Source organism: Ursus maritimus, unplaced genomic scaffold (genome assembly GCF_017311325.1).
Source record: "Ursus maritimus isolate PB19 unplaced genomic scaffold, ASM1731132v1 scaffold_14, whole genome shotgun sequence".
NCBI lineage: Eukaryota > Metazoa > Chordata > Mammalia > Carnivora > Ursidae > Ursus > Ursus maritimus.
The window spans coordinates 36880784-36892795 of record NW_024423786.1 but is presented as its reverse complement, the minus strand read 5'-3'; the positions used below and the strand labels follow the sequence as shown (position 1 = coordinate 36892795).

Sequence of the window (12012 nt, the reverse complement as noted above, 5' to 3'; positions counted from 1 at the left end):
CACAAACACCTAAAAGATCGGATCACTAATACTGTGTTGCAGGCAGTCCTGATGATTACTAATTTCTTCAGGGGCGCCTGGGTGCCGCAGTCGGTTTAAGCGTTCAACTCTTGGTTTTGACTCAGGTTGTGATCTCAGGATCATGGGATCCAGCCCCACACTGGGCTCCGCGCTCAGGGTGGAGTCTGCTTGAGACTCTCTCCCTCTGCCCCTCCCCACTGCTCTCTTTCTCAAATAAATAAATAAATAAATCTTTAAAAAAATTAATAATTTCTTCAGTGTTAAAGAAAGTTCCTAAAAAGGTAAATGTGAGGAAAGGGAAAATATACCTATTATTCTGAAAGAAATTAAATGATCAAATTTGGTTTACAAATGAAGAATGAGAAGCATGTGGATGGCTCAGTCGGTTAAGCATCTAACACTTGATTTTAGCTCAGCTCATGATCTCATGGGTGAAGACCTCAGGGTTGTGAGATCAAGCCCCACATCGGGTCCTGCACTCAGCATGGAGTCTGCTTGAGATTCTCTCCTTCTCCCCCTCCCCCTGCTCCTGCACTCTGGCACTCTCTAAATAAATAAAGTCTAAAAAAAAAAAGAAGAAGAAATGAAGAATGATGAGTAGGAACTTGTACCTTTCTTTCCAGAAACCAGTCAAGTTATTTTATTTTATTATTTTATTTTATTTTATTTTATTTTATTTTATTTTATTTTATTTTATTTTATTTTATTTCTTATGGGGGAGAGGCAAAAGGAGAAAAAAATCTTCAACAGGCTCACCACCCAGTGTGAAGCCTGACGTGGGGTTCCATCTCACGACCCAGAGATCATGACCTGAGCTGAAATTAAGAGTCAAGACACTTAACCAACAGAGAGCCACCCAGAGCCCCAGGCAAGTTATTTCCGTATGTACTGAAAACACATTAAGTCCGCTGAACTAAATAAGTAACTGAACAGGTTAACTGAAACAGGTTTTCCAATTTTTTTTTTTTTTTAAAGTTGAACTGAAGGAATTTTTTTAAAAGATTTTATTTATTTGATAGAGAGCACAAGCAGGGGGCGCGGCAGGCAGAGGGAGAGGGAGAAGCAGACTCCCCGCTGAACAGGGAGCCTGATATGGGGCTCCATCCCAGGACCCTGGGATCATGACCTGAGTCAAAAGCAGATGCTTAACCGGCTGAGCCACCCTGGTGCCCCTGAACTGAAAGAATTTTTAATTTACCCAAATGCATCTACACTAATGCCCAAATGCCTAAAGAATTAAAAAATTCAGAATATACTTAAAAAGATAGCAGTGATATTTATGACAAAACTTAGAAATTCAGCAAAACCCCCATTTTCAGTGTGTGATGTCAATGTACAAAAAAGCTTTCTAAACGAAAAATGGATATCTATCCCACAATATAATGCCAACAGCAGTGAGATTTCACAAATCTCATTGAGAAGGACTCTCCTTACCTGCCAGGGTTTGGTCCCACTTGCTAATGCTGTTGGACTCAGCACTGAGTCCTTCAATGTATTTCAGGTAGGCCTCTGAGTGGAGAAGCCGTTGTGTCTTCGGTGGGGGGGCCACAAACATGGGCGTTGTTGGCTGCTGTATGACAGGGGGGGCAGCTGGATGGGGGCCAGGATATGGAGGTGGTGCCTGCTGCCCTGGAGGCCCCAAAACTCCTACCTGAAAGAGCACAGAGCACATGATGAGAGGAAAAAAATACCTGACACATGCTCTGAGAAAGAGGGTAACATGAATTCTGTCAAGTCCTAGAAAATCCAACTGAGAGGCTCACCTGTTGTCCGTATGGACTTCCGCCTGGTGCTGGAGTCCCCACCATAGGGGCCACTCCTTGGTTCATCACACCTATAATTCAAAATGCAATGGCACAGTTAGAGGCTCTGCATTGAGAGGACTACTGAAAAACTACTGATAAGAAATGATGCCATTTATAATGTAAACCTATGGATCTCTGTCCTTGAATTTTTGTGGACAGGAACCCTACGCACCCAAAATGGGATGCAGCATTCACATAGAAAATTCATTCTGTTGTTTTCTAGGTATTTTAAGTATAATGCTAGTACAGCCTATCAGATGTGTATTAATTATTCATGGCTTAGAAATGCTTTGACCCCTGCATAAAATTCTAGTATTCCCTTAGGTCAGCTATAGTTGGACTACATCTCTGCTTTCAAAGTATTTTTCTTCTGATAACACATTTTCCTGCAAGTGAAGCCCAGGTTTCATTTTGGCAGTAATGGTACTGCAGTCGGGCTCGGCAGCAGGGCACAAGGGAAGAGGCTGTGCAAGGGCACAGTTCATTGAGTCCCCTGGAGACTGGAGGCACATCCCTGCTGCCCTCTCACAGGCCCCCAGCACCTCTGCTTCTAACAGGAGTCACTAATGCTGGCAGACAGGACACTGCCATCTGGTAGAGCGGTACTGTGAAAAGGATCGTCTGGAAGCACATCAGCCCCGCCGCTGTCACTTCAGATGCAAAAATGACAAAGGGAAAGATGTTTCATGGTACTCGGTACTCTGCTAATAATTTGTACTCGGTACTTGCTAATAATTCTGTAAACTTCCCTTGATGATTCCTCACAAACAATTTCTGTCCCATAGGTACTAGCTGATAATGGTTACATGTCCTAAATTTAGTGTCTTGGGCACCTGCAATCTCAGGACCATCCATTCACTGAACAGATGCTGAAATAAGCAAGGGTCCCGGTTCATTAAAAACTAATAAGATATAGCCGAGAAACCCTGGTGAGCTGCTGTTTAAACTTTAAACAAGTCCCACTGGCTTCAAAGAAGGATCAAAAGGAGCTCACTTCATATACTAGCTTCTTTGGATTTAAAATGCTGCTATTTTAGCCAGGCAGAACCAATCCACTATTCTAAGATTCAGAATTGCTAAAGGCCACTTCCGGGAAGTATTAGATATTTATTAGAGAGGAAGTAATAAGTAAAAATAAACTTTTTGTTCACAAAGCAGGGATTTTTATAAGTACCCAGAAGTTTACTTGGATCCCCATCGCAGGATCCCCACGATTATTTGTGACTGGTTTAAGAGGTTGTGGTGGGTAAGCTGCGGCTCCAGCAACATATTAACAACCCCCGTGCACCCCCCCACCCAGGACACTCACTCTCCTCAGACCCCACAACACAGGGGGCCTCCCTGAGCTGCCTTTCTCAAGTTTTGCAGGGCACAAACAACTCAGCAATTCCCTCTGCTTCCTGTCTAGAAATGCCATGCAAGGGGGTAGCCAGTGAGAATGTGGGCTGAATCCCCAGAGATCCCGGAGTCCTCCTCTCCTCAAACCTTGAGCAGATGTGTGTGTGTGCGTGCGTGCGTGTTGAGTGCACTTCCCTGCTTCCTGTTTACAGATGCCATGCAAGGAGGAAGTCAGTGAGAATGTGGACTGAGTCACCAGAGTTCCCTGAGTCCTCTCCTCAAAGCCTAAGCTGACGGGTGCCTCTGTGTGTGTGTGTGTGTGCGTGCGCGCGCACACGCGCATAGGCGTGTGCACTAAGAAGGGTTCTTCCCTGTCTCCCCGACTAAAATCAAGTGTGTGCATGCCTCCTTCAGTTGCAAGTTAGAACCTGAAGAAGGGGAAAGGGACACAGTGTGCCCAGTACCCACCAAAAGGTATCCACTACTTAGAGGGTACTGGCCTTAGATGCGGCTCCCAGTGATACCATGTGCACCTAGAAGTCAACTCCAACCTGGTCTGAGTCAGTCAGACACCTGACGCCAAGGTGAGAGGGCACAGAATGAAGGCCAATTCTACCTGCCACATGGGCACACCCATTTTATGACTGACTTTTGCTGCAAAAGCAACTCACACACAGGCCACCATTTCTATAATGAAGCACCCACTCCCATAAACATTTCCTTTTCTGGGTACATCTGGATCAAACACTTGTGTGTGCGGTTCTGGCCCCTCTCTAAGCAATACTCACGGGAGTGTGGCTGGAGGCTCTAGGCCAAGCCCCCAGATTCACTCGCCCTGCACACTGCTGGGGGCACCTTTGAGGCACTGTCAGGAACTCCGTATAACCCATAGTACTAGTGTAAGCAAATCTAACATTTCTCCATTTTGTCATCTGGGCCAGGCCTTTAGCTGCCATTCTGGAAAATGGACCAAATGCTATTCTAAGTTATCTTCAGGTCACATTCCCTCCAACTAGATTATAGCTAAAGCCCAGCTCTTTTGCATATGATGGCAATTAGTCTGGGAGCCTGTGATTTGCCTTTCACAATATTTCAACTTACTTATTATAAAGTAAACCTCTAACTCTTCCTGAACTCCATTTATGTGTTTCCACATGAAATAAATTCTGAGCTTCTGTTGACAGATAAATCGGTGTCCGCAGTCAGTAAGGTGGGGCCATGCTGCTCTTTAAAATGTTATGTCATACTTCTTAGGGGACTCACATACAGAAAATGTGTTCATTGCAAATTTGTTCCCTCCCTCCTTTTTGTTCCTAGAATGACTGACTGAAGGATCTCATCATCATCAGTGACTCTGCAATCCCCTCAGAAGGGCTGTTTGAGAAGCAGGAGATGAAGCAGGAATTCTATATAGAAGACAATCCTTCAGTAAGAATTGAACCAGAGGAAGAAGTGCACTCAGGACCAAAAGTGCTTTTATATGTGACTTGGGACAAGCAATTTGGGACACTTCATTCACTGATAAAGAGGGCATGACCTTCTAGGCTGAATCTGGCTTTCTGAGCACATGTCAAATTGTCTGAGTGGGGTGCGAGTATGCCTTCCGCCCCGTGGTCTGCTGTGCTGCCACTAGGCAGTCAGGTGCCCGAGGGCACAGGTGCCGAGCTGCCTGCTCAATACACAGGACAGGCCCTGCTGCCGAAAGCCCTGGGATTCTCAGTGAGGAAAGGCCTGTCCATAGCGGGCAGCAGGTACCTCCTGGAACAACTGGCTGAGGGAGGAAAAAAGAGAATATGAAGATGAGATTAATGAGTGAATGAGGATGAAGTTCTTACCCGGTGGTGGGATGCCCGGGAGGCCGGGCACACCTGGCGGAAGATGGTGGGGTGGAGGCCCCCCAGGGTGAAGTGGCTGCATGCTGCCCATGCTAACAAGGCCATCAACTGGGCCCTGCAAAGGTGGAAGGCCTGGCGGATAGCCACCCATCATGCCTTGAAGGACACAACAAATTTCAGACATGCATCATTAACATGCAACATGAGCTAAGTAATAACAAATCCCCCCACATGCACTACCAATGAATAAAGCGCCCTTAGTACTGCATGATATAACGGCAATTAGTGCAATTATTTTGTTGCAGTAATGAACAAAATAAAAAGTTACAAATATGAAATCCAACATCTGTGGATGAATTAGTACTTAGTATATTATTATTTGTAGTTATTTTCCCTGGGATAAATACGCTGCATGTTTTCGGTTAAATAATAATAGAGAGGAGTTCCAGTAACAGCCTTCCCAAGGTCATGATTATTGCAAGCTGTTCAAACAGAGTGACCAGTTCTGCGACTGCGGTTCTAACTGATCAGTAGAAACCCCATCACTCCACTCTGCCCACACTCATATGCCTATCATGGGTACACATGAGGGGAAACTGGAATGGAGGGAAATGAGGCGCACAGCCCTGATCACAAAGCATGCTTCTCCAGCTGGGGGCAGGGCGGGGGATCGAGAGTTTTTCAAGGCTTCCTCCTCCCTTCTAGCCCCACCACTACTGGTAAAAATGGATCATGCTCAGGCTTGAGCTGGGGAACAGAGAAGAGCCATCACAATGGATGATGTTTCATCTTTAGATCTCAAAACATGTAAAATAAAGATAAAACCTCAACCCTCCCGAGCCAAACTAAGCCCAAGTCACTTGGTAGCGGGCACGCAGACCTCAGAAGGAATGGCTGGAGAATCAGGCTCTGCTGGCATGAGAGAATGCAATTGTCACTTCTGTCTCCAAGTTCACAAAAGCCCTCACATAAATCTTCGGTTAACAGGGAACATTTTAAATGAGGTACAGAATTTCTGTGAACAGAGGCTTTTATTCCTTTATTTTCAAAGTGCATCTTCACAACATAAAATATTTTATGCTGGCTAGGGAAGAGTTTCAAGAAACAAGTATTCTTGGCAAAAGGAGTAAAAGGAAGAAAATCATTTCAAAATGTCAAAAACTCACGTATCAAAAGACCTTTAAAGCCACATGACATTTTTTTAAGCAAGAAAAACAACTTGACTCTTCTGGGATTTGAAATGATCCCAATAAACAGAACGTAAGACTCCCCCCAAAATGCAACCACCTTTGGCCACAGCTTCTTGCACAAAGGGACCTTGAGGGACTGGTGCCAAAGCTCATTTTTATAAAGTACTCTTTGTAGAGGGACCCTGGGAAACAGTGGCAAACTCCAGATTCTAAGGATTTTACTCTTTGACTTTCCTTCAAGGATTATTTGAAAGGTATTTGTTTATAAAAGTTTGTTTAGTCTTCTGAAGCTATAAAACTACTGAAAATTCTGAGACTGATTCAGCCTCTGCTTCGTTAGTCATATCTAAGCTGACTGAAAAACTTACAATTACATAAACCAGAAAAGCGAATTTTAAATAATAATACCTCTACACATGAAACAGGATTATGAGTTTCATTTTTTAAAAACGAGAGTTCAGAGAGTAGAAACTACTTTTGTACAGACACTGTCACCTTAAACATAGGAGATCCAAAGCTACCAAACTGCCTTCTAACCACACCACCAGATACAGCTTTTAGGGATAAGTAGGTGGGAGTTTAAGAACGTGAGGAGGCTTTGCTTTCAATTACAAAAGCCCATCTGAACGCAGCCTTCAGGGGCTGTGGTTGAAGAAATTATTAAGAACTGAAAGACATGACACTTGTCTTCATTAAACTGTACTTTGGCACTTATTATCCCAGTCACATGTGTTCAAATGAGCTTTAATGCTTGTAAGCAAAGCTGGTCTCAGACAGCAATAAGGCTACGACTTAGGCCCTAAGCAATCTGTAAACCCATGAAAAATCACCCTCTCAGCTGCAAAGTTCCTGCTGTGGACAAAGACTGGTGCCTGTAGAGAATGCTTGCTTGCCCTTCACTCCCATGGCCCGGAATCTGGGCAGCACATGCTTAATAATAGAACAGGGTCTTTCTAGAAGGGGTCCCACCTCCTCACCCATCAGAGCGCTGTGATGTTATTCCCCCACAGGGAGCTAAAATGCTGCAGCTGCTGTGTTTTAATGTTTTTAGCTGTTTGAATTCATTTTGTTAATGCGTCCCCGGGCTTTTTAGTCAAGGGCACAGTGCTACAATATCACATATCAAACAAAACAAAACAGGATGCCAACGAGGGAATTCTAACTTTCAAAGTCCCCATGTTCAAGGCCTGATTTCTAAAACCCTCTGGAACCCCGTTAACCAAAATGGGCCATGGAATAGAGCAGGCGATTATGAGATTTGTTAGATCAACGTCAGTTACACTGAAAGTACTGAAAAGCCATGATTCAGATGTGCTCTGGCGAGTGCAACTGCTGAGTTCAGCGACAGTGCATTTGAGAACTTGCCATCACAAAAGGTAGGAGCGACAATGGAAAAGTTACCCTACGCTACTCTTCCTTAAAAAGCAAATACAAAAAAAGCAAAAACAAAACAGCATCCCAATGAGCCTGCCTTGAACAACACTGTCTTAGACTCCCTGCGAAAAGAGGTCAGACTGCTTGCCTACGAAGACACTCAGGTGGTTTGTATGGACCTCACCAGGCTTAGGGAGATCACGAAGGAGGCACCCGAGAAGTGGTCTACAGGCTTCTCACTGGAGACAGGTCAGACAAGGATATTCAATTCAAGAATAGCCAAATTTGCTATGGCCACCAGAACCAGAGACAACACACACAAGCAAACCACATTCATCATTTTCTTTTCTTTTCTTTAAAAATATGTGACTGGGATACTAACAGAAAATGCAGTTTAATGTAATTAAATAGAAAAGCATTACAGAGTGGGCACAATGAATTGAATAAGGACTTTGTATTCCACTTAGCAGTCATGCACATTAGTGACCAAGAAAGGATTTACAATTCATTGTCAAAAATCCTTTTAAATGGTCAGTCTTTTACGGATGGCTGCAGCAGAACAAGGCAAACTGAAGACTGGAATGAGACGGGAGAATCGACATCACCTGAACGCTAGTTTCGTGTTCTCTCGGGGGTCCCCAGAACAGAATTCAGGGTGTGTTTATGTCTTCTGCTACAGCGCTCTACACCAAGAGCAGCCTGGGGTGGGGATATCGCCGGACCATGCCCACAGCCAGGCTAGAGCTGCTCCCTACCAGTCCCCAGGGTTGGGCCCAGGGCCCACTTCTGGGGCAGAGGGGAGGCATTGCCCATAGGGGAGAGGCGATATAAGGACGACATGGACGACTTCAAACTTTGACTCTGCCATGAGAAAAGCCTAGAGACTGTGGCCTACTCCTCATTGGAGAAAAAAAAAAATGAAGGAATTTCTTAAAGTGGAAAAAAATGGTCTTAGCTCCTGTTTTTACCTGCAACAGGTGTCAACTGCTGATTGAGCATCCCCATTGGTGTTGGTGGTGGCACCACCCCCATGAGAGCCCCCACAGGGGTGCCTGCTCGGGGAGAAGCACTCGGCTGCTGTTGCTGTGCTGCTCGCTCTCTCTCCTGCTGCTCAGCAACTTTAGCTGCCCGCTCTGTAAAGGCATTTCAGATTTTCAATTCTGTTTTTAACCCAGGAATTCAAAATACCATCCATTGCATTCAACAGGACTAGTAAAAACACAGGCAACAGTTCTGTCTCAACGGAAGGAACAGTAGATGACTAGTCTCAACACAGGAGGAGTCGGGCCGATTTCACTTGGTAACCTAGAGTCCAGCTTTCCTATCCCATCTTGAGAACTGGTCTGCAAAGATTTCAAGAATGTTAAGACTGCAACACACATTCAGAAAGCACAGGTTTTATTTAAACACGTCACCAGCGTAACCAACGTGGTTAATCTCACAAGGCACCCTGAAGATGAGAAGCGCTACCATTATTCTAGTATTAATAGCATTACAAATTATTTGTAATTTCAACATGAAGCAATTCCATGGCCCATTATAATTTTTGGCACAATTGTTACTTAACACTACTTTCCTGATTCCTTGCACCCAATTTTACTATGATTTGAGGACTCTTGTCATTAGTGTCATGGGGTTTAGCAGCTGAAGAAAATTAACTCTGTAAGGGAAAAGTAGCTTACTGCCTCCTCCACAAGGTTTCGGGGAAGATAAACACTACTTTCTACATCCTACTGAAGCCAAGAGGTCATGTTTAATAAACCCCAAGGTGGGGGAAAAAAGTACGATACTCCAGGCTACAGTCATTCAAAGCAGGGAATATGTATACACATATGAAGCAATGGACATGTACTGACAGAACCAGGTTTCCTGAAGCTGAGCAGTTCAATACTGACCATAAATCATCCTAAATCAGCAAAAGTTCCAAGAATTCACTCTTATTTCATCCAGAATGCAAGAGGAGTATTTGCTTGTGCCAGTTCTGGGCTGTGGAACACACCCTGCTACACTCCTTACTCCTTTACTCTGTTCTGTCCTGCACGTCCATAGCCAGTAGTCCCCAACGATCACATTCCCAGTCTTTTTGGGAGCTAGCAGCCTGGACCCTTACTAGAAAACTCTACAAGTGTGTATTCCCCAAACTCCCACAATACAGGGCTTATTTTGCTTCACCATTCATAAATAGGAAAGCCTCCTCACTCCTCACATGGGCAAACTGAGGCTGGGAGACAGGTAGTGACTTGTCCAAGGCTACAGAGAGAACCAGCAACATGTGGCCCTGACTCATGATAGCACATTCCACTGCCACACATTGACCCTCCAACGTGGAATTCAAAAGACTACTGCTGGCTGATCTAAGGAGTGGAAAATAGCTCGAGATCCCACGGCTTTAAAGAGAATCAAGAAGCAACAGCTCCAGTCCTCTGTTAGTGTATAAGAATGTGAAAGTCAAGCAAGTCAAAGCTTCCTAGGCTGCGGCAGAGTTGCCTGGATAGGCCAGTCATCACTCACTAGCACTGTCCCAGTTTACAGATCCTCTGTACAATGAGCGTGAGGGACAAAGGCCATTTGAACAACCCATTTCCTTGTGCTAGCAATAAAAAAAACATTGAATGACCTAGACCCCCACATTAAATTCTAGTATTTTCATTACACAAATGACAGTAAAATGGGAGAGCAAAAAAAAAAAAAAAAGAAGTTGAAAAAAGAAAAATTCAGATCTATGCATCAGATATTGGACTGGCTACCTGTTGGTTCTTTCTAGGAAGAGCCCAACAGGCTGTGGTGGAAAAGAGAATTGTTAAATGAAGCCAGCCAAACTCCAAACTTTGGGTTTTGAATTCAAACTCAAATTGGATTTTGGTCAAAACAACAAAAGTTCAGATTCTGTGTCTCAGGCAGACACTGCTGAGTCATACACAGCTCATCTCACTCAGTTTTCCCTGAATTTCAGACTCCCCTTGGAATTGGGGAGACTTTCCTAGAAGCCGTCGTTTCTCCCTCTCTTCAGCCCTGCTCCAGTGTTTTTACTTTTACACTGCATCCAGACACATTTGTCTTTCTTGTTCCCGTTCTAAATAACTAGCCACACAGTACAGGCTTCATTTGCCCTAGACTGGGCTTTACACCCATGTGAACTTCATTTCCAACCCTCCTCTAATGGAGTGATAAATTTGGTTTTATCTTTTTTTAAGGTCAGAAATATCAAATCTCTACAAACTTCAAGGTTCTTCCCCCCCGCCCCCCGGCCCAAAGCTTGAAGTTCTTATGGAACTGACTGGGGTTTCTTAAAGAGTGTTCTGCAAATTATTTGTTCTTTACGATATTAAAAGGTAGTATATGAATACTTGGTCAAGTTTCAGAAAATGCCAGGTGAAAAAAAAAAACAGGTGTTTACTGTAGGTCGTAAAGACTTTAATATGGGAATATGCACTGTAAGTTTCCAAGAGTGAAAGTGTCTGGAGTACTTCTCAAACTGCTTTTGCCACAAAGGTTTTTCTGGCTGAACATCTTGTAGGATTAGGATTCTGTAGAAATCTTTGGGGAAGCCTGTCAGGTAATTTTATAATTATCAATCAATTGATATAAATGAAAGGAATAAAATATATATTTTTTTAATTTCTTTGGAAACACCATAAACTTTAATAAAGGAGGCAGCCTTAATTTCTTTATGTTTACTGGGAAAAAATGGATTTAGACCTGGCCAAGAAGAGTAATGGTTGACCAGAGTGGTGAACCACTGAGAGACACCTCTAAACTGGCAAAATGAACCATTACATACAATTCCAAATGGAAAAATATAGCTCCAAAGGCAAGAGTCCTGCCTAAGCTAATGTTCAATACTCATTTCTTTATTAAAGGTATGCTTGACATTAAAAAAAACAAAAACAAAAACAAACCCAAAATCTCTCTCAAGTACTTGTCCCTAAAGGTTAAGAACCACCAAATCCTTAAATGATAGCTCATGGCCCAAAATGATTTAATTACAGAGCAAAAGGAAAATGAAGGCGATTGAGCTTTCTCAGAGACTTCAAGTGCCTTAAAAGTAGCTATGAATGCGGACATAGCACAGGCCAGGACTGGCCTAGGAAACCAAGCGCTTTCAGCCAAGCCTCAGCCTGGAGCTTAAACATGTGGCTTATCAAGAGCCATAATAGATCCTGATTTTGAAAGCCCCCTTTCAGATGAATTTTAACCAAAATTCTCATTTAACATCGTTGTACAATCATTCCCCAGCTCAACACATGTGTATTTACAGGACTCAATGAAAGAAGAGAACCATGCAATTTTTAATAGCAAAATATTTGAGAAATTTTTTGGGAAAAAGAAAAAAAAAACAAACCACCCCACCAGGATCAAAGGCCAAGTCAGGGGCAGTGCTTGCTCAGGCAAGACAAGGCTGGCATTTAAACTGCTGGATGGGAGCCATTTGAGACAGTCCCCAACACA

At 43.6% G+C, this 12012-nt stretch overlaps 1 protein-coding gene across 3 annotated transcripts in view; it reads right to left on the bottom strand.

Moving 5' to 3' along the window:
- Positions 1–12012, bottom strand: part of PBRM1 (polybromo 1) — a 116094-nt gene that overhangs the window by 3111 nt on the left and 100971 nt on the right. Inside the window, exons 27-30 of one of the 3 annotated variants that reach the window (XM_040628702.1) lie at positions 8532–8696; positions 5000–5155; positions 1785–1855; positions 1456–1672 (exon numbers count right to left, since the gene is read on the bottom strand). In XM_040628702.1, the coding sequence (XP_040484636.1) occupies positions 1456–1672; positions 1785–1855; positions 5000–5155; positions 8532–8696 (609 nt within the window). The remainder of the gene's footprint in view (positions 1–1455; positions 1673–1784; positions 1856–4999; positions 5156–8531; positions 8697–12012) is intronic. The other 2 variants (XM_040628703.1, XM_040628704.1) reach the window with 2 other exon arrangements.